General features: G+C 35.9%; 1 protein-coding gene across 2 annotated transcripts; it reads right to left on the reverse strand.

Annotated features, from left to right (window-relative positions):
* Positions 1-72: 72 nt before the first annotated feature.
* Positions 73-23,430, reverse strand: LOC115625117 (neprilysin-2). 2 transcript variants are annotated; one of them, XM_030520024.1, is made up of 11 exons: positions 23,147-23,430; positions 6,897-7,030; positions 5,260-5,667; positions 4,980-5,194; positions 4,743-4,919; positions 2,417-2,793; positions 2,164-2,193; positions 1,253-1,662; positions 934-1,184; positions 674-860; positions 73-601 (listed from the first exon to the last, which is right to left on the reverse strand). In XM_030520024.1, the coding sequence occupies exons 1-11, from the start codon at positions 23,161-23,163 to the stop codon at positions 450-452; spliced, it is 2,358 nt and encodes a 785-aa protein (XP_030375884.1). In that variant the 5' UTR covers positions 23,164-23,430; the 3' UTR covers positions 73-449. The 2 variants fall into 2 exon arrangements, with proteins under 2 accessions (XP_030375884.1, XP_030375885.1); XM_030520025.1 differs by lacking the exon at positions 2,164-2,193 and having other exon boundaries at positions 23,147-23,429.
* Between the last annotated feature and the right edge of the window lie 377 nt (positions 23,431-23,807).

Below are 23,807 nucleotides of genomic sequence, written 5' to 3' on the forward strand. Positions count from 1 at the left end.
GTTCGGTACAATTTTTTCTCAAACAAATCTTATAAAATCGGTTGTTCCCAGATCCCAAGAAAAATCACGGTAGTTCACAAAAAGATATTTATTGCATTAATTACTTTAAATTCTTGCATTTCTAATTACACAAGTACATATACATACATAATGTAAATAACATACATACACATACATACATACATATAGGTACCTAATACTTGATGTAAATATCCATTCCAATATCGTTCTTGTGCCAAACTTTTCCAGAGGCATTATCAGCCATTAAGTTTTGGGGAATCGGTCACTTCTATGAGTTTCTCTTTTTTAAACTAATTTTTTGTTCTCATTTACTAAGTAATTAACGCAAAAGTTTGTTAAATTACAACTAAAACTTAAACACAACAGGGAGAGAGAGTGAGAACGGTGGAGGGGGAATGCAGGTAGCACAAAAAGCCGGACTTAGCGGCTTACCAAACCTCACACTTCTTAACTGGATTCATGGGTGAGCCGTCGGGACACTGGAAGTCCTTGGCAAAGTCCTTCATATTACTCAGCGAGCCCAGGACCCGGAACTGAGAGGGAGAGTGCACACCAGTGGTGATGCGCATCTTCAAAGATTCTATGAATTATAAATGAAAGATTACTTGTATGTGGATTTCGGAAACATTTTTAATGGGATCTCTCCAACTACCTTTGCGATATTTGGCACACCATGTCTGACCAGCTGAGATCCAGAACATTTGCTCGGGCGTGTATTCCAGACCCGGCAGCTTCGGCTCTGAGCCATTCTTCTCAGTCCAGCGCCGATAAGCAATGTAGGATTCCTTTACGCCTCCGTTATCGGCAATATTCTCACCTTGGGTGTTAATACCATTTAGCTTTGTGGGTGCAGACGAAACACAAACATTAGGAAGTTATGGGAATATGAACACGGGCTGCGACAACTCTTACATTCAGTCCAGTCGCCCGATCCGTATAGTTGCCGTACTGTTCGATAATGCATTTGGCCTTCTCCAAGTAGGCCTTCTGTGTATCCGGCTGCCACCAATCACGCAAATTGCCCTTCACATCAAATTGACGGCCCTGATCATCGAAGCCGTGGGTTATCTCGTGTCCAATGACATACCCAATGGCGCCATAGTTCATATACTTGGGCCGCTGAGCGCTGAAGAAGTGTCCCTGCAATATGCCTGCCGGAAATTCTGCAGCAAGAAAACCATTCACAATTGAAAATCGACTTAAAGGGTTTTACTCTAAACTCGAAACTTACGGATACTGTTCTCTATCGAAGAGTAGAAGGCATTCACAATGGCTGGTCGGGCATGACGGACCCATTCGGTTTTGTTCACGGGGAGACGCAACTTGTTGAAGGAATAATCGGTGCCAAAGACGTTCATGCCCAGGAAGGATTCGAAGTATTTGTCAGGGTTGACTTCAAGCTTATCATAGTATTTGGCAAGCTTCTCATTATCCAGCATCTCGTCCGGATATCCAATGTGAGTGGCCATGCGGTGAAGCTTCTCCTTTGCCTCCGTCTTCGTCTTGCCATCCATCCAGTTGACCTCGTCCAGAATGTCATTAAAGACGCCGCGAATATTGTTCACCATCTCCAATGCGATGGCCTTGGAATCCTGATTGAAGTGCTTGCGCACATACAGCGAGCCCACGGATATGGCAAGGCTGATTGAAGTTCAGTGTCAAATTCAATATTTTTTTTTTTTTTAATTTCGTTAAATCGATTTCCGATTGATTTGATGGTGAGAAATTGCATATTTTTATGAAAATTATTGGATTCAAATTCATTTATGTGACGGTTGATTTGATTGATAATGATTGATGTCGTTGTTGAAGCAGTTATTGTTGGGACGAGTTGTTTGATTGTGAAAGTAAAATAAAACAAAATTAAAACATAAAATGCGCTATGAATATCTGCGATTATATATTCTAAACACAACTACTGTGATGGTAAAGAGAAGGCGATGTAGCCTCCAGCTTATAAATCAATGTCCAGGGCTTTCCATGTGTGAGTGCTGATGTGGTATGTGTGTCAGTTGGGGGAGTGCGTGTATGCAGTATTGGTTTGGACAAGTATCTGCCCAGGAATTGACGATTTCGAATAATACCCAAAACCAAAGGAAGTGCTCGTGTTAAACATTGAATTTTGAAATTTGATCTAAATACCTATCTTCGTATTCGAGCTCATCATATTCGCTGCAAAAGCACAAAAAATCAAAAAGAAACAAGTGAAACATAAACAAAGGAGAGACACAAACAACGAAAAGCATATTAAAGACATTGCTTGGCACAGATCCAGGAATGTGGTCACAACAAAACTAAACATTAACTACTAACCGAGTCAACCAAGTCCGCTACTTATAACTAGATACCACAGGATATCACAAGTGGGTGGCAGTCCTCTAATTTCTCTACTAACCTGCCAGTGACGATGTCCACACACTCCTTCCAACGTGCCTCCTGCTCCTGCCTTCCCGACAAAGCTGTGGCGTATTGCAGCTGACGTTTCCGGAACTCGTCGGTGAGGAAGCCCACGGAGAAGGCGTGGATGCGCCACATCATGTAGTTGGCAATCACACGGCTCGGTGTTTTGGCCAACAGTTTGCCGAGGTCGTCGAAGAAGCTCGGCACTGACAGATTGATCGGCTCGTCCTCGGTAATCTGCAGGCCTTCGGGCAGCAGCGCATTAATATAGTCTACCCATTGGACGTACGGATAGGATTGCTGAAGCTGCTGTGTGGATCGGAGGTTGTAAAGCTCTGAGGAATTGCGACGCTTCTCATTGGGCCACGAAATCTAAAAAATAAGGCATTGGAAGTTATTTATCAGTGTAATTATAAGTCTACTATACTTGTACTTAATTCAATATGTGTATTAAACAGGGACTGTAAATAATGATTATTTTGTTATTTTTAAACGAAAAAATCATTCACCTATAGTAACGTTGAGAAAGCGGGGACTTTACAGATATCCTTTTTTAAAGATTGTCTATCCATTTTCACCATGCTTTATATTTCTTAATTTTTATTCATCCACTAACAATTTAATAATTATTTTTGAGTGTTACTTGTGCAGGAAATAATTGTAATCTTTCTTCATAATTCACATATCATATTTGATGAAATAAGAAAATTTGAAAAAAAATTTGGATCGATTTTACCTCTTTCGTTATTCGAACTCACGTAAAGGGTTTATAATTGCACATTTACATAGCAATTGCGTCTGTGTGAGTGTATGAATGCCTATGCGCATCAATTCGTGTCTGTGTAAACATGTTAGCAGTCAACCAAACAGCAACACCAACAACAGCCGCGGGTAGCGCTTGAGCAGCGCTGCAGCAGCAAATATATTTATGGCTATAACTTCTCGTTAAATCGGTCTATCATAGTGAAACTTGGCATACGGACACATAATAAGCAACTGGGGGTATTTTTAGTTCGAAATTCCAAGAATTACGGGAGTTACGATTTGCGGGATAGAGAGGGGAGGGAGGGAAATTCCAAAATATACATTTTCTGCGTATTCACATAAGGCATCTGAGACTAAAATTTTGTGTTCCTAGGTCTTATAGTCTCCGAGATATAGGCGATTATACGAATGGAAAATCGGGAAAAACCCCATAGGGGGGAAGTGGGGGGAAAATCAAAAAAATAAAAACAAACTTGCACAGCATACACACAGAAGGCATCTTTGTGCAATATTTGGTGTCTCTATCTCTTATAGTCTCTGAGATCCAGGTGTTCATACGGACGGACAGACAGACAGGGCTAGATCGACTCGTCTCGTCATGCTGATCAAGAATATATATACTTTGTGGGGTCTGCCACGTCTCCTTCTGTCTGTTACATTTTTAAGCTCCCGCAAACCTAATATACATGGTTTGTACATTTCATGTACAGAGTATAAAAAGTATTAATAATAAAAAATGTTCGCCTTGACTCATTGATTAAGGGTATATATAAGTTTTGTCCTTAATACTTAGGAAAAAGTTAAAATTACAGGTTGAGTTTTATTTTTTATAAAAAAAATAATACTCAAAGCATAATCATCATTTTCTAAGTTTTACTTTTTTCCTTAAGATTATAATTATTGGTTAATATTTAAAATAACACTCAAAAATAATTATAAAATTTGTAGTGAATGAATAAAATTTTTTAATAACTCTTATAATGATTACAGTCCCAGGTATTAAATAAATCCTGCAACTAAGAAAATTTAAAAAGAATTCCAAAGAAAGGAAAACAGTTTGCTTATCTTCCTTATTTTTGCATACAAAGCGGCCATATTTCTAATGAATTTTTAAAAATTGCAAACGCCTTTTTAGAATTGTGATATACGTGTAGCATGTTAAATTTAAAAGTCGAAAAATGAATAACAATAAACGATAGATCCTGCAAATCGCGTCGATATATCTTTTTTACAACAATTATTCACTACATTTTTAAACAAGGGAAAAAAGACTAGTTTCGAATTCGGCCTTGATTAAACAATTTACACTGTATGAGCCAAAGGTTTGAAATTGAGGAGAGCTGTGCCCTTTTCACATCAGTGAACTCAGTATTAGGAAATAAGAAACAATACCATGCCCATATTTTCAAGAGTTTCTAACTCCTCATTCGATTCCAATTAAATACTGCTTTAAAATCTTTTCAATCTCTAATTGTTACGATTGGAACAACTTATAATAACTTTCCAACCCAGAGGTGCAATTGAATCTCTTGCTCATGATTAAAAAGGATACTTACATTTGCGAGCGCGATTTCAAATTCCAGCGACTCCAGCAACTCCTTCTTGGCTTGCTCCTTATTCGCGCCAAAGAGAACAGCTATGTCCACCATATAGTCGTAGTAGGCGCTAACCAACGTTTCGTTGAAACCCTTCACTAAGTATTCGCGGCTGAGGGCCAATGAGGATTGATCCAACTGCGAATCGAAATTAAAGCTATAACTGCAAAAAAAAATCATTAACTCAGTGAGACTCACGTCTATAATGCGGACGGTGCTATTCTTAAAGTCCACGCCGATCGAGAAATCAATAATGTAGTCCATGCTGAAACCCAAACGTCTGAATTTCTTGACTTGCTCCTGCCAGGTCCAGGTGTTGTCGGCATTCCAGCTGTCGCCCTTGAGCAATGGCCAGCCCCCAAGCGACTCAGCAATCTTCACGATAGGATCGGTGCCCAGACTCTCGATCAGCGCTTTATTAAGTGAGAAATACATTATGTTGTTCAATATGCTGGAATTTTCAGTTCTATCCACCTACTTTTGTTCATGCAGGCCTTGTACAGAGAGTTGGGCAAACGGAAGTGCTTGGGCTCTGTCATGGGTCGTTCCTCTGTTATGATGTCCTTCAATTGTTCCTGCAACTTGTCCGATATAACCGAGAAGGTGTTTACCGAGACCTTGTCATCGGGAATGTTTGTCTCCTCCATATAAGTGCCGCATGCAAATTCGTAAAAGTCATCGCACGGCTCCACCTCCGGCTTCATTCGGCTGAGCACATTCGAGGCCGTATGGACGCACTCCTTGCTGAAGCACACGTCATCGGCAGCGCCCTTGCCCCCGGCCAATGACTTTCCATCAGCTGCAGGCACTTTGTTTAAAACCGTGCTGTCTCCATGTAAAGCCTCGGCAGGCGTCATTGATGGTTTTGGACTGGCCGGAGCAGGCTCTATAAAATATAACCGAACGTTACTGAGGTAGCTGGATGGAAAGGTGATTTTCAAAAAATGCTATTAACGAGATGGGACCCATTTTAATATATCATGACGACTTTATAAAACTCGACACTTGCAAATCTTCTCAATAATAGTAGTTATGAAATTATTTTCGTTAATTCAATGTTTTTGAGCTTTACATAAAATAAACAAATGACTATGAAACGGTTCACTTTGGGCGATGCCATAGGCCAAAAATATAAAAAATATAATATGAATAATACTTGTATAATAATAATAATTTGTTTTGCTCCACACGTGCTCTTGAAGAAGAGCACTACTTGTAGAACTAAAAGCAATAGAAACCCTTTGCGTAATAACTGAACTGTTAAATAAAAGCTATAATTTAATATCATTTTTATTTATAGTATGTTTCTAAAAAATTAATGTTCTCCCAGTGTCATTGTCAGTGGTCAAAAGCCCAAATACCATTCCCTCAAATGCATCTTTTTTAAAAATATGTAAAGTTTTAAGATTTGAAGCCGCTAATTACAGCTGCCATCTTTTGCCCCCCATTGTGTAATCTCCCAAAAATCTACTTCGTCTCATTGTTTTTGTGAGCGCCTTTTCAGTGTAATTGTACATTTTTCATCTATAAGGCCGCTCTATTTTTGCTGTACTTATGCTGTGTTCTTCTGTTGATAAAGAGAAATATTTCAAGGAACTATTTTTTAAATATTTTTTGAAATTTGTATTAATATCTTTAGTATTTTCATTTATTAATATTCTCTTTTCAATATTCATTTTTCCTTATACTTTTTTTAATCCTATAAATATAAAGTTTAATTTACTTCAAAATAAATTGCCCTAACTTGTTCTACATATTTCAGTGAATGGAGGCTGTAGGCGAGGGAAGTGCTTGTTACACAAACATTTTTTATGCATATAATATTTGAACATTTGTATGTAGTCATACAAATTTTTCAAATTGATATCTTTACTAATTTATAGTTAAAAGAGCAATCCTTACTGTTCATGTTTTTAATGAATAACCTCGGTTTTATGTTCAAGCTATGTGGTCTTAATTGTTGGAGAACTTCTTATAAGATGTAGGAAAATCAGAAAGAAACAGATCTTATCAATCCTGGCTGACAAAACTATACTCTTAACATTTCAATTACTCGCTCCAAAAGGATATCGAAATAGAAAGAAACAGGTACCAGTATAACATCGCTTCACTCACCATCGGTCACCTTTTCATGGAGCAGAGCATAGCCCAGACCCAAGGCCAGAACAATTGTTGCTATGGCCAAAAGGATGCTGAAAAGGGTAAGGCATCGCTCCAAAGTTGTGCGCCGGCGCCACCAGTTCGGGTTTCTGTAAATATGTGAAAAAGAAAACAAAACAAAGCGTAAGTACAAGTATAAATGCGCTTTAGCCGGGCAAATGCTGCCGCCAAAGATATTATAAATCCGTATAAATTAATCTTAATTGGCCGAACGCCCCCGGAGTGCGACGAATGTCAAAGAAAACGTGGCGACCATTCCAATCGCTCAGCAAATTTCTCTCGTGCTGCGAACTCACTTATTACTGTCAATATTTTTAGCTCGCACGAATACAAATCAATTCACTTCTTCTTTCCTCATCGATTTCCAGCCAACTCGCACATGTACACGTGCCTGGATGACAATTTGTTTGTCAACTTGTCCCGAGCACTGAGCGTCTAATTCGGGGATCTACTTGTACAGACTAGTTTCGGATGCAGTTTGGGATGTACCGTTCGTATTTATTCAATTTTTTTGAGGAACCGCTCATTAAGTGTTCTTAATGAGATCTATTTCTCCATTTAATGAGACTAGAAGCGGAGCTATGGACAAATTTAAATAAACTAGCACAATAGACAGAGTCAGCAAATGTTGTCTTCAAAACATTATATGCTAGCAGCACTTTAATAGTTATTAGTAAACGTTATTTGCGCTTAAGTTATAATACCACGTCCAATCGATATGTGTTGAATACATTCCACACTGACCGTTCAAAAATTGTAGTCAAGCAATTAAGAAAAGTGGCCTCAAAAGAAGTTATTGTGTTTGCCCCTTTGAAGACTAATTATTTGCTTGGCAGAATAGGAAAGCAATCTACACATTTGTATATAAGTATTACATGATTTTAAAAGCCACATACTTGTATAATTCAATTTATTAATAAAAAAAGGTGAACAAACTTGTATGTTGAAAGAAGTTTAATGAAAAAAATAAATAAATCTAACTCTTTGTTTGAACAGCTCATAAATAAATATATCTTTGCATATGATCTATTAAAATTTAAAAAGGTAATCTTTAGCTAACTTCTGCCTGATTTGATCGTGCTATAAAAATTGTGCTAGCCCACATATTTATTCAATCTTAGCAAAAATCAGTCCAACATTTACAACTCAAATGTTGATTTGAAATGTAAATTAAATCTATAATTTAATTTAATATTCTATAATTCAATAGTTTAATAAACAACTTTATTGATCCGAATTACTCGTAAGTACCCCAATTTGGTTGCACAGTGTCATAATTGAGCTCTTCCTTCCGACACTGCAATTGAATGCGTTGGCGCTTTTAACTTTGCGTGTTTGACAAATTTCGCAAATGATGCTGTTGTAATAGTTACAGTGTTGTTGTAAAAAAAAAATACACACACACAATTAGATAAAGGCTAACAACAACAAGATTACAAAAACTGGTTAAAAAATTTGTGCGCTAGTTTGAAAAGTCATTTGCCAATCACTAACGACCGCGCCAGCAGTTTTGAGTTTTAGGTGAGCGTTTTTCAATGTTGTTGTTTTTTTTCCAAAATACTTATAATTAACATCACATAGTATGTATATTTGTACAAGTATATATGTACAGATATATCTATTCATAGATATAGGCAGGTACATGCAGCTGCAAGCACATGTTTCTACCACGCCTTTATCGGTAGTTAAATGTTCCATCATTTCCGTTCGCTAAAAAATGTATGTAAAGCTGATGAATTTTTGCACGCTTCAATTACCATTGCTGAAAATTATAAAATAATAACGCACATTAAGCGCGGCAGTTATAAAACCGCACTGGTAATCATAAAACAAGATGCCTTTAATGGCCGCTTAAGTCATGGATTATAAATGTAAATGGTAGAGTATATATACTTGTATGTATAGTATTTATGGCTGACCTACGCACCTAAATGGCTGCCTTTGATTTGGCCAACAATAACATATTGCTTGGCAAATGTCAGTAATGAGCTCATTAGGGGGGCTTCAGGTGTTCAGATGTCAGGTGAGCACATATTCTGGAATTATCAGAGCTGCATGGAATTGAAGCTAGAGAAACCCAGCGACCTGAATTTGCACACGTAACCCCTATGTGACCATTAAATGATAGCAATAAACAATAGTTTGGCACGTCGGGTATTGTATACCCTAGAAGCTCATTAAAATTGATGAATAAAATTATATTAACAAACATTTATTAATACTTTAGGATATTTTTAAAACTTCATATTAAAGTTTGTATATTCTTTTGCTAGACATCTAGTCTTTGTTACTATATCGCCAATGTATATGATATAGTTCAAGAACTTTGTTAGAATGTCTCGAGGAAATAAATTACAAATTATATATGTATATACCTTATTTACATAAAAAATTGACTATGTTCGATTGGTTGGGATCCGTATTTCGAAATCACCAAACCGACTAAAGAGTGAATGGCAAAAGCATTCGCATTCGGGTGTCAACATATCAGCACCACACACGAATATACAATTGTAAATTGTACATCAAAAACAAAATTAAGACAAGTTCAGAAATTTATTTTTATAAAATGTAATTCTTTCATTGTTAAGGGTTCTCAGTAACCAGTAGCCAAAACTCGAACGCTTTCTACCATTTATTGCTCACATCGATACTTGAAAAGCTCGGAAAAGTGTGCTAACATACATATGCATATAATTATTTCGATGCTGTATGAATCATTTTAATTATAAAATGTGATTAATTTTCAAACGGATCAGATAGCGAGGTATTTTCGTTGATGCCAAACAGAATTGTTGTTACTTGAACATGAGAGCTGACGTGACGCCCCGTCCACTAATCTAGTCCTCTTGGAAACTAGGCTTTAGCTTACTATGGGATGAGGATTAAGGTCGACAAGTATAGTTAACAAATCTGGCTCTGATAACCCTCGATATTGAGATAGTAGATAGATAGAGGAATGTGGCCTACAGTGATGATTAGTACGTTGCAAAGAGCAGCATAGAATGGAAGTAACCATTTTTCTCAAGGGCATGAAAACGCAAATGACATGCGCCAAATAAAAAGCAAAAAGTGGCGCGTTTTGTTTATAATTTTAAGACAATTATTTGGTTTAATGTGGCTGAACTTTTGCGCTATTGTTCAGGCCAAATGGAACAACAACACATTTACAATAAACTGACATTATAACGACAGCAACAAAAAATAAACCAAGGTACTTATTCAGTGAGGCACTTGTTTAGTACAAATGTATGTATGTGTGTGGAAATATAATCAACGAAATGGTAAGAATAACATTTGTAACATTTGACGAATGTTAACTGTTATTTTCTTTGTATTTCTGCTGACTAATTTGGCTATAGTCTAATAAATACAAATTCACAGAGCGCAAGTTGGCAAAAGGGCAATAACCAGATATTATTTGTACGTAATCGTATTATTGTGTTTTTGATCTCTCAATGAGTTATGTGCGGCTTAAAGTGATTCTTCCTGTGTTCGCCTTGCATTTTTAATTGGAAATTAAAGCATTCTTTTATGCATATGCGAATGGCTTACTTGAATATGTTACACAAAATTGCGACTGCAAACCAGTTTCCAAATAATTTCGAGTCTTTAGCGTCAGTCATCGTGTGAATTGTTATCAAATCATTAAGCAATTTAATTGATTTACTTGAGTGTAGCCTCAATTAGCCCGGATTGGTTGTTTACTTTTCTCAAAGTTTAATGACATTAGAAGACGTTTAGATCGGAAATAAACTCAAGTCAGGTCAAAAAACCATCATGAAAAAGTATAAGCTTGTAATACACATACATACTATACAAGTATGTATGTATACCTTTGTTTTTATTGGCAATGAATGGAAATAATGCCATGAAGCATTTGTGTGACTGAATTCACTGATTTCGTTCCCATGAATAACATGAAAGCAATTATTATTCATCGATAGCGGCATTATACAGTTATTACAATGAACAAGAAGATATTTCAAAGATATTTCAATAGAACAATTTTCTCACAAAACGCCAGCCAAGGTCAGTGGAGTCTGTAAAAACACAGATTCCGAACATAGAGTATGGCAAGCTTTTAAAATATAAACATTTTCATGTTCGACTTTAGCTCGAAATTATATGCATCTCTATCTTATTTCATTCAAAAATTATACTTGTATAATTCAATTATTAGTTTTTTTTTTTATTATTTTGAAATCACTTCTTTTTCAATTGCAGTTTGAAAAGCTTAAGTTCTCTCCTTTTACCGAAAATCTAATGATCAGAGAACGTGGTTAATTGTAAGTATTTAAATAATATTCGAAAAATATACCACAATACAGCATTTTCCTATATTTTCTAGTTGTAGGTTAACTGGACTAGACAGTTCAGTTTGTTCTATTGCACAGAAATTCCAATTTACAATACTACATTTCAAAATAAATGTAATTTATGAGTAAAAGCAACAATTATATACCTTTTTACCAGACCTATAGTGACTGCTTAGCTCACTCAATTAACTTGAATGTGTGTGTCTGCTTTAGTTTAAGCCAATTTGCAATTTGTTCGAATTAGTGGCAAATGTTTTTGTACGACACTTATTTTATTGTTGGACTGTAAAATATCTCATAAACATATTCGTGGGTATATGGAAGTAAAATCCAATACAAATACCAATACTTCGGTTCGAGTACAAGTATACAGAAAACTCTCACTGGTCATGTTGAAAATGTTGAATAGGATTTCCTGCAGCTGCGAGCGGCATCTGCATATTATTTAACAATCCAATTAGCCGATTACCGCACCAACTGAGGCTGGGACGGAGACTAAGACTGTTAGTTAGCTCCAAACCACAAATCGTGTGTCTATTCATTTACGTCATTTGGAGGCATTTCCTTTGGATTTGGCTTAGCGGCGGGGCGCCGGCACGAGAGTCTTACAGCACACGTTTCACGGACCAGGCATTGTAAGTTGAAAAGCCAATTGAAAACTAATTGCGAAGCCCATCTGCTACCAATACATACAAGTACGTGTACATACAAATACGACATAATAATATTGTCTTGGCTAATTACAAGCACATTCATACTTGTATTTCCAGTAAGTACATATTTACAATTTCATTCGTTTTATGGCATGCATTTCTCGATTCCACTGCACGATGCTGGAACATCGATCGCTCCTTATCACTGGCAATCGCAGCACTCATATTTGTGACTGATACTCGTACGTACGTACATATGAGTGCATATTGGTGCGCCCTAAGGTGACAGGCTGTGAATTTTGTATGAGATATCACAGCCGATTGAAATGTTTCGCAGGTGTTGCCATACGGGCGACATAGAAACTTAATGGCCAAAAAGTGTGGCCAAGGAGGTCGGGTGACCGACTGAGCAATAGATTGTGTGCTGGCAGGGTGCTACTCTCCTCTCCTCACCTCTCCTCTTCTCTTCTCTCCTACTCTGCTTGCTGCTGTCGCTACAATGGCGCTGCTGCTGCTGCTGTTGCTGGTTTCAAGCTTGCTTTTGTCTCTCGCTCTCTCAGTTTCATTTTTTAGTTGAGTTGCCCAATAAATGTGTCAAGTGCAGGCGGCGTTTTTGCCATTGACGTGACACTTTGGTCTCACATGTGTACGAGTGTGTGCATGGGTGTGCGTATGTGTCTGGCTACCTATGTAGGGCTACACCTTTATAAGCGCATGTATGTGTGTATGTACGTGCGTGAGGTTTTGTAACTGAGCTTTTTAGTTTGTTTTTAATATTTTTTTGATAGTTGGCGTCGATGTCGCTGTCTTTATTAATACGCTGCGAGTTTTGATTGACAGTCGTACAAAATGGTTGAAAATTGTTTGTTTGTATTACGAGTGTACGGTACTCATACCTGTTTTTATTCATTTAATATGGCAATGCAACTTCCTTTAGCAATTGGCATAAATATTTTGTAAGTTGTTGTACTTATTGGGGGCCACAACACAACAACACAACAACACAACAACCTTTCGGCACGAAAGACCAATAAACAAATCATTTCAAAATGTACACACATGCTCACAATAATGCTCTGAAGTGGTCAATCCATAATCGACTATTCCCACTCGATCAATCATCAAGATATCTGACCATAGTTAGCATACTTATTTAGGTTATAAATAGCGATATAAACGATGTCTGTACATACATAATCGATTTGTGCAATAAAGTTTATTTTAGTTGAACGCGGAAAGGGCAAACCTTTACACAAGATAGTAAGTTTAAGACAAAAAGAACGAACGGAATGTAAAATTAGTAATTTAATTACAGTCAAAGTTTAAAGTCTTTTTAGTTAGTTTTATGTTTTGTTTTTAAAAATTACAAATATAAGATTACAATGAGATCCATTTCCAAAAAAGGCATCATCAAGAGTGTCAATCCAAGCAAAGCTCGAAGGCTACCTAACAGAGTCGATTATGTGTTCTCGTATATATTCAATTGCTGAAAAAATGTATACCCTATTGCTTAACAAGCCCTCAATTTTAAAATATGATACTAACAAAAAGAGAAAAACAAATAGAGAATTTATACATTTTTCATAAAAGCCATGACCTGCGGGGCCTTATCTAAAGCAATAAATCGTGCCAAATGCTTTGGTAAGTAATATGTGTTAATTGTTATTAAAACTACAATTGTAAATAGGGGTAACAATAACTGATTTTGCGTCAGAGAACCCAAATAGAACCTATACAGTGGGCTCTCAAAAATAAGCACTCTTGACCAAAGAAAAAAGAACGAGTGTTCAGAAAGCAACGAAAGTAGAAATCATACAAGGCATCTTTTAAAATATGACCCCATAATGCAAGAAGAAAAAGTAAACATGAAATTAATATAAAATATGTTATTAATACTTATTTCCGAAACTTCGTATAATGATATTTATTAAAAATACTCGATAAATACATAGAACATTTAGAGTTCTCTGGAGATCGAGTGGTCCAATTTAACGAGAATTCACTGTACATTTTTTAGTTGGTATGCAAATACAAGTGTCTCAGTTAGTCAGTCCAGCCTAGACGAACCACAACAAATCGCTTTACAGCCAGTTTTGCTTCTTTCGTCTCATTTAAGCGATAAAAGCGTTAAAGCAATGACAAATTGCCTTTCATGTGTTAATTTGTGCCCCAGACAGACAGACTGACAGATAGGCAGACAGAAAGACACAATTACTTAAAACATTTTAATTTCTTAGCTTGAGCCTAAGCCTGAGACGGTATGAGCGGACATCGTCATCGTCGCTTTACGGTTTCGTTTTTCTTTATTTATGTATATACACATAATACACATTTTCATATACGTTACCGTTTTTAATTGTTCAGATTCATGTGCCTAGCTAAATGGACAATGCATTGTAACTGCCTTAAGTGTGAAGATAAATTTTAGCTCGCTTTCTTATAACCGACAAAGTTGCACACGACTGAGTGCATATAATGTATATCTGCCCAGGAATGTAACGGACGCCATTGAAATGTTTTCAAAATTAAGCCCACAACAGAACAATAATGGCAATACGTAACGTTGTAGCGTTGTATGCTCATCATAAATCAAAGCAACAGTAGATAAAAATAATTTCGTTTCTCAAAAATTACGCTTATGTAAATAAACAATATAACCACATTGGTTGTCTTTTGTCATTATTTTGTACTCTGTCTTATCTACCCTAAGATTAGTACGGTATTGTGAAATCTTTCTTTTAGATTTTTCGATTATTTTACATACATATATAGATTCCTTATATATATATTTCTAAAGACGAGTCGTGTCGTGTCCATCCATTTGAAGATTTCAAAAATATTATTTTTCAAATATTCCCCCTTTTAATAAAGTTTTTTTTTCAAATCGATGCAGGGTATTTGGGAGTCGATTTTAGACTCAATTATTCAAATTTGTTTTGTTCGGTTCAGTTCGGTTTTGTTTTGGGCAAATTTATTGGCAAAGCATTTTAACCTATTTTCATTGTTGTTTCACACCAAATGGGCGTGGTTGTGGGTTTTTGTGTGTCTAGCTTTTTATTGTTTATATTGAACTGCACTTTCTCTGCTTGCTGGAACGCGTACACGACTCAAAAAGCAAATTGTTGTAAACTTGAACTTATGGGCTGATAAACAAATTGTGTTTAACTCAAGGCGAGCAACAAATGCTTTTATTGAATCTTGTTATCACCAGGAAAGGCGCAATTTGCTGACAGGAAGAAATCGGCAGAAAGCTCTGGCAGAATCCGCTGCTCCATTTGCTTCTGCACACAATACTAAGCGCCAACAGTCCGCAGTTACAAGGTTGTGCCACTTATTATTTTTTTACCTCTAATGGGCCAACATGGTGCAACAGGAAAAGGCAGCGGCAGTGACAGCGAAAGGCAAATGAAAATTAGCAGCCCGAGCGGAGGTAAGGAAGCGACTCGGTTTATTCAATTGCTCAAAGCATCCTCCTTTGCGACCGCCGCTGGTTGAGCTCCTACAGCAGCCCACCCACCCCTCAGTGTAGCCTCCAGCGCGCTTTTCAAGTGCATTGCATTCGTTTTCTATGGCAGTCGCGCAACAGTTATAGATAACGGTAGTGCTGTATGGTTGCCAAATACTTGAAATAATGCAAAGTTACAAGGTGGCCATATCCAACAGACATATGCATATTATTATTTTTTCATTGACAATTGACACGCTTTATTGAATTTCAACTAAATGGAAGTTTTTTGTATCATATTTGCTTTTTGGGTGTGTCACCTGTTTATAGTTTTGTTTCAAAATCGAAGCCGACAGTTATGATTATCATATGATTAGGCACTCCTTTAATATATTTGCAAATCTCTCAATATGAAAAATCAACCTTAAAGTAGGGCTTATCCGATCTGTAAATTGTTGTTTTCTCGTGCTGAGCTGCTGAAGCGGAGCAATACTTATTTCCCAGAAATAAATAACAAAAACTTGATGTTCTAAGCTCCAGTTTGAAAATAGAATACGATATTAACTGATTCCTAATGTTCTAAAAAAGTTACCAAATCAATCAAAATTGTATTACTATTATTCCTTGCACCTTCGCTTTTGAAATGTCGTTTTAAAGTAAGCCCACAAAAATAACATGAATATTATTGATAAAAACAAAAAAGAAAACGGAAGTCAATTTGAAGCTTAGCCCCTAGGTTTATATCGAGCAAAAGATTGAAATTTCTATAAAATCAAGGCATCAGGGAAACCTTTAATTTTAGTATGCAATATGGCGTTATCGTTGACAAGTCATACATATCTTATTTTAAAAGCTGTCTATTTGTAGACCCGCAAGATGCTCGTTGCACTCGCATATAGCTGTTACTGGCACTCAATGCAAGGCAATGAATGCATTTAGTATGCAGCAAACAATTATTTTTGTATTGAATGAGGCGAATTGCAGCTGAATGGGGCCACAGGGCGTATGAGGAATTTATAATTACGCATGCGTGGCAGACTATGATTTGTGATTGAATCAGAAGCGCTGATAAGACACAGACACCACAGCCAATGCAAAGGTTCTTTGCTGCCCACAGTTTGCGCAATTACAAGGCAAGTACCTGCTGAATTTCTTGAGCTGGTCATATGTAAGATGTGATCGCTTAAGTAGGGTCCGAGCACGCCCGCGGTGTGTGATTTGTCAAAAACGCGCGTGCGTTTAGCGCTTTCGCATTAAGGAAGACGAAAAAGGCTTGTACATACTTCGAAATCAGTTACCATCAATCAGACGCTGACAAATATTATTTTGATGTTATTGTGTCGCCAGTCGGGTGAGTAAGCCATTTGTTTCTGCACAAGAAGTCAAAGACCGGCCTGCAATTTATTTGTCATTACATGCGCTACACGCTCCAGAATTCTGAGCAATTGACTGGCTGGCCTCATTTTTTATGGCACTCCATACACCTGCACCTTCGGAATGCCCATAAGGAAACCCAACAATCGGAGCGGTATTGTCCAGGCAACATGTTGCCGCATCATTGTGGCCAAGTTTTGAAATTCCTTTTTCCTGAGCATTTCTTTTCATTTGTAATTTATTTTGTTGTTGTCAATGCGGCCAGCACGCTTTTTAATGCTGCCGTTTAATAATCTACTGGAGTAGCTCAGCTCTTCAAAATGTTGCGGAAGTTAGGGCTTGCGCATTAAAATCTGAATTTTACGATCAAGAAGATGCTGCCGCCAGCTAAATTTTTGCTGTTATTGTTGAACTTTTGTAATGCGATAAAGTGCGAATTGTGGCAATGACAGAGTATAGTACGTGTTGTCAATACAATGAGTCATTGTTGGGCCTTCTTATGTATTTACTTATTTTTTTCATTCCTACATCATAAATTATTAGTGCGCTAAACCAATCAAAGTCGAACATGTAAAAAATGAAAAATTCGGCGTCGCAGAAATTGTGTGAGCTTCGAAAGACCTTCTACCGTTTTTAAATACCGGATTTAGCTCTACTGTTTAGCGGTTGATTTGACAAATAAAATAATAAACAAAAGTGTAGGCAATGGGGGAGTGTGTGCTGAGAAGAAAAAATGAATATAGATATGAATTTAAAAGGCAATTACAAGCCCTTAACTTCGACTCTTAAGATCAACTTAAAGCTATGGATTTCATTAATGTTTCTAAATTAAACACTCTCTTGAATTATGGTCATATTAAGAACTCTTAAGACATTAAAGTGCATTGATTTAAATGCATTTTAGGTTGGAATGCAAAACACATTGCTATTCTTTATTAAAAGTTTTGATTAATGTTTCTAAATTAAAAACTCTCTTGAGTTGTGAGCATATTTAGAACTTTTAAGACCTTAAAATGCGCGATTGGAAATTGTTCAACATTTTCTCAGTTGACCCTTTTAAATTAAAGTTATAGTTATTGAAGGGAATCAGACATCATCTCAGACGAATTTATGCTTAAAATTAAATTCGGCCAACAACAAACTTGATTTTATAAATCTTGATAATCAAGTCAAATCGAATCGTAGACAAAACTCGCCAATGTTTAAGGTTCCCCTTCAGTAAACCAGTTATTTTTATCACGGGGTACAAACGTTTTCTCAAAACGCAATTTTCAAACAAATTTGTGAATCACAGCTATTCAATAATGTTTTTTTTACCCCAAATTATATGTCAAGTTTATTATACTTCATAATTTATATTTTAGACGGCGTTCTCAATAAATCTCAGCATGGCAGTATAAAGTGTAGACTCTAAAATCTATTGAGACAAAATCTGTAATATCATTTAGTTGAAAATATAATCTGAAACCACAAAATAGATGACATACTCAGAAGCCAGGCTGAAATTTCGCCGTCAATTGGTCACTCTATTGACCTTAAGGATAAGTCTTTGCCGACAATATAGTATTGTGATAGAGCTTTTTGTAGCCACATAAGTGTCTAAGATTGTATTCATTTGTAGAAACAGATAACTGCCAGAGACCGGTTCGTGTTTATTAGCCTAACAGGTATGCGTTTTGTTTTTTGTTTCTTGGAGTAATAGATGCAGCATTGAAATTTCTGCAAGTTCGTCGCACACTTTCACTGCCAACAGCATACTTGTACATAACTGGCTGCCACCCCAAATGAGCCGATTTCGATTCAAGTTTGTCAATATGCAGCATAAAAATGAAATCATTGGCGATGAGAGAGAAAGTATAATATTATTTAGAATTTATGTATTCAAATGCTTTTCAATTTCATGACTTGGCATTCGGCTTATTTATCAATAAATAAGAATAATAAACAGTGCTGTTGCATTTCAATTCTCTTTTCAAGGCACACTCAATAAGTCGTGTCGTCGCCAGTTTCAATTGAATAAGTTGAAGAATGGAAGCGAATACTCTTCAAACATTCATAAATGTGCACTTATGGGCGAGGAATAAGGTAATCGAAAGCAGGGTAGGTCAGTAATTAAATAAATTTTGGATATATATTGCATTTTAGCATTTCGCGCCTTCAAGATGACGCTGTCTTGCAGGTTTGAAGGCTTAGCCAGGTTAATTAACTATGGACATTGGTTTGAAACGCTTCATTTTGAAGCGAAAACTTCACCTTCAACAAAAATAAAATGGAAACCACAGACAATAGAAAATGTGGCCACAAGGCAACCCGCAAATAAGTTGAAAGCCGCAAGCTTCAAGCTGCCAGCTCACAACTAACCGCCCATAACCATAGCTGGAGTTGCTGGCCAAGTCAGGCCAAATTGACCAAGTTAAGGTCTGCGTGCATTTAATTATGCAATTTGAGCAAATAACCAAGTGCAACGAAATATGAAATCTTGCCTATGGATGCCCATAAACGTCCGAGCCTCGTGCATTGTTCAACAAACTGAACTGAACAGCAACTCGAAAACTCGATATGGCTGAAAATTCTTGGCTGATTTCTTGTTGGCTGTATGCTTTATGGCTAGCATTCTACGCGGCTCTTGCTGTTTATTGTTTTTTGTTGATTTTTGCATTTTAGTTGTTGCTTTTGGTTGTCCCACATACCACAGCAACACACTAAGAGTATAACCAAAGAAGTAAGCTTAGCAACAAGTTTGAACATTTAAGGTGCGACTTTTTAGGAGCACAAAGCGCTTCTTTTATCGTTCACTTTTATGATCTCTATACATATAGTATGTAGCTAGATTTTTCACTTATACTATATCACATTTTATTTGCTTGCACCAAAGACGGAGCACACTTTTATGAAACAATTTGAAGATGACCTTTTTGACCAAAAACACAAAATACATACATACATATGTATGTATGTGTGTGCGTATATACATACATTCACATATGTAGAAACAAAATGTGACCTTCGGGTTCACCTAAACAAAACTTACGAATTTTGCATACGCGTCACAAAAAAAATAGCAAAACACAAAAACAACAACAACAATCAACAACAAAATTAAAAAGCAACATTCAAGTCAAAAAGTCAACACTCGAGGCATACTATACTATACACATGTATGTGTGTATAAGTGACTTACTAACAAATACGCATACATATAAATAAAAGTTATAAAATAATGAACCTTAAATTAATACAAAAGCGTGGCAAATCTTTGCTGACAATGCAAAATTTATTATCGCGTGCTTTTAAAGTCGGAGACCCAAACACACGTGCTCTTTATTCGTATAATACTTATTATATCAAGCCAAAGATACAAGCTTTGTATATAACTGATTGTTTTAAAAAAAATAACTCACATAGGTTCAGTTTTGAATCAGTTTGAAAACACGATATCGAGAAAGTAACTGACGAGGGTATCTGACGGGATCAGGCTAGGAATAATATGCTGAGGACTTTTAACTTAAGATTGAAATACGGTTTTTTACACTTGATGAAACAGTCGCAGAAAACATTGCTATCATGGACTCAATGCAAAAATTGCATTTATTTTTTAATCATTATAATAAATAAAGCAGTGAAGACATTGCGATGCCAGCGTAAAATCCCTATTAACCCCGTGTAAGCCTTGTTATGTTCTTGCTTCTAAAAAATTCTTCTATTATCCAAAATTGCTGTTCCCTATGTTTCCATGTTTTCCTATATTTGAATTTTTAATCGATTTTAAAAAAATTCAATTTGAAAAGCTAAATGATTTATATTTTAGTATTAGGGTGACCGCATTCTTTGCAGGAAATCGTATAATCAAGTCTATGGTTTGATTGCATTGGGCAAGCAAAGAGTTATCGATAATATTCAAGCAAACATTTTCGCCGTTTATTTCTTTCCGTCAATTAATTTCATTTTTAATTTTTGCTGTCATATTGCCCACTCTTAGTACTTACTTTATTGGATCAAATTCATCCGGTTAAGTCTTAGATACTTACTGGCCCACAAAAGGTCGAAATAACTTTAATTTTACATTTTGAATGAAGTTTATAAAGAGAAAACATTTAATTTCGCTTCTTCATCTTGGTCAACGATCAGTTTAAACTAATGTGATATGCATTTCGTATATTGTTGTACCTATGTACTGGTATATTGAATACGTAATAGAAGCATTCATTAGTTTGAGTCCACTTAAGGTTTATTTTTTGGACGCTTATGTTAGGATCGATATCTACCTCTACAATATTATGTTCTTAATTGCAATAAAGTTAGTCATCTGTATATTTGAATTGGATGACTCAGAATTGTAGGTAAAATTAAATTGTACCCTTATGGTATTGTCACGAATATTCTCTTTGTTTTAGAGACAATGCAAATAATTTTGTTTTTGGAGGCGTATGTGAACAATTGAGAGAACGCGTGAGAAAAGTATTTACTAGATGAAGGCATTTTTCCTAACTGCTGTGTAATTGAATGTCTTATATTCGCATAGTTAATAATCAGAGTGCGACTAAAATTGTCAAAAGCTATCATATTATTAAGTACACGATTTGTGTAAATATGCGGAAAATCGAATGCAACACAGTTGTCAGTTGCAAGATATTTTGTGTTGTTGTCATTGCGTGTTGTAACCGTTATAGCGGCAATAGATTAAAGGGAGGACGAAAGCAGCAATTATAATGGCCAACACAGGTATAGGTATTATTTAAATCAACTTACACCGTGCGATAAGAAACCATGAGGCTCGTTGGGCTGCAAGAACGTTAGATGATGGACTGGTGCTGTTGTTCCAGCAGTAAATATTTATATACACATTGTCTTATTCATATGCCCCATTGGACTACATAGGTGATGATAAGCTGGTTATGGTAAGCGCAGCTATGTGGATCAACAACCAACCAAACACACTCGGTTAGCAACTCTGAGACCGAGCTCGCAAATATTTACATTCTCTACATTCGATGGCAGGGTTAATGACTTGCTTGTTGCATTTACAGCTGCTGATCAAATGGGGGCTGTTGGGTTATAAAGCAATAACGTTAGGATTAGAGTATCACGTCATCTGTCCGAGACACCTGAAAGATAATTTCGACAGTTTAACTGCTTTTTAAGCCTTTTCATCCAGAATTGGCTGCGACCTACTATGAACACTGAAACCAACCGATATTAAATGAATAACGATTTATGTATATTCAACCGTATTTATCCGCTTCAATTAATAACATGATTTTAAAAACGTGTTTTTAGTAAAACAAAAACAAAATAAACAGTTTTCTGTGTCTCGTGTTCGAGCCGTCTCAGCTAACTCGCTTAAAAATTAAATTCGCCTAAAAACAATATTACAATTTTGTTAATCTTAATTTAACGATTAGCTCTTAAGTTGAAGCTCTTTTATAAATGAAAAATCTTGTTAGGAAAATATATGGTATAAAATACATTATATAAGTAGCTCAGATTTTATAGCAGCACAAACATTTAAAATAAAAATCTAAAAAAACGTGTAAAAATTATAGTCAAAATTATGAATCTATTAATTATAACGCGTATTTAAATTCTTATATTAATACTGTTATAAAACCAAACTTTATCCACACCTGCTGTATTTTAAATGAAATTTTTGCTGAATAATTAAAAATAAAAACTACAAAAAAAAAACAAGTTCCAAAAGGTACAAGCAAAAAGAAACACAATTAATTAACTAAATTCTATCAATGAATCATCAAAGCTGCCACAAGTAAACATGGGCATAAAATATTGTAATTATAAAATTGTCGCTCTTTATTTTGATTTTAGGTAGAGAAACTTGATTTTCGTCGTAAGAAAGACTTTACAACTGCTAAAAAAAACCAAGATGATAAACCAGTTTGAGGAGCCCCGAAATAATATCTAAGTTTTCGTTTAATACCATAATTTTTGTCCATATATAAAACTGTAAAGAAATTCAATATGCAAACGATGCTCCGTGTTAAACAAAGATTACTAATGAGTTGATGTGCTAAACGAAAGGAAAATGTCACTGCAAATTCGTGCCCATGTTTGATTGAAATTACTTTTTCTTGTTGTTTATGCGCGAGCAGCGGCTATCGAGTTGACTTTAAGCCGACTCCGCTAACTTGTTTTAATAAACATGCGCAACTTTCTTTTCGGCCCAGACGAATGCGACGGATGGCAAACCAAAAGTTTGCTCTCAGCAAATACAATAAAATCGATCTGCAGGTGAAACTTAAGCAATTGTTTTTGTTGCTGTTGTATGTATCTTGACTGCAACGCGTCTATTTGTGATGTGCCCCATCAAATATAAATAAATACAACGTGAATTTAAATACAATGTCCCTGACGTAATAATATTTAAATATTGCTTGTACTTTTTGTGCAACAACTTACTTAATGACTGTCTGCATTTTAGTCGTTTAAAGTGTTTGCTCTGCCCTCTGCGAGTGTATCTTATAATGTGGCTGAAAAGCTTTTATTTTTTTTAAACGAGTCGCTTGTCAGTTGTATTAAATATAGTTATAGTTAGTTATCACCCCAAAAACAAGTATAATTACAGTTTGTGAACTTTTCAAACAACGCAAATTATTAAGATCATTCAATTTATGACTCTAATACAACTTGAATTATTGTATTTAGTAAGTGTAACTTTAATTAACAAATCAATGTTTACACACAACACTCGAGACGGTTACTTCGAAGCGATAACTGCCGAACTAACTACCGTGCGGATGAGCAGCCAAAAAGTGACTGACGTACAGAGCGCGCGTATTAATAGTTTAAATACACAAGCCCGCCTTGAGGCATCACTGACTTCTCACCTGGTCACTCCAATGCTAGCACAAGCGAAATGTGTGGCAGCACGTTATAAGCTCTCCTACACTTTACAGCACTACTAACCATTTGCCAACATATATCGATATTTAAATTTACAGTGAAGTTCATTACTGAATTTAACAATAGCAACTAACATTGTTATTTGTTCACTTACATTCTTTATTACTAGCTTTACAATCAATTTAAAATTGATGTAGTATAGTTCACTTTTTATAAA

This window comes from Scaptodrosophila lebanonensis, unplaced genomic scaffold, assembly GCF_003285725.1.
Source record: "Scaptodrosophila lebanonensis strain 11010-0011.00,11010-0021.00 unplaced genomic scaffold, SlebRS2 tig00000072-arrow-pilon, whole genome shotgun sequence".
In the NCBI taxonomy this organism is placed as follows: domain Eukaryota; kingdom Metazoa; phylum Arthropoda; class Insecta; order Diptera; family Drosophilidae; genus Scaptodrosophila; species Scaptodrosophila lebanonensis.

Bases quoted from the DNA above. Each gene is read 5' to 3' on its own strand.
- LOC115625117 (XM_030520024.1), bottom strand. The intron at 5,668-6,896 runs GTGAGTGAAGCG...TATATTTTATAG, and splicing joins CCATGAAAAGGTGACCGATG to AGCCTGCTCCGGCCAGTCCA. The intron at 602-673 runs GTAGTTGGAGAG...TATAATTCATAG, and splicing joins GTGTGCCAAATATCGCAAAG to AATCTTTGAAGATGCGCATC.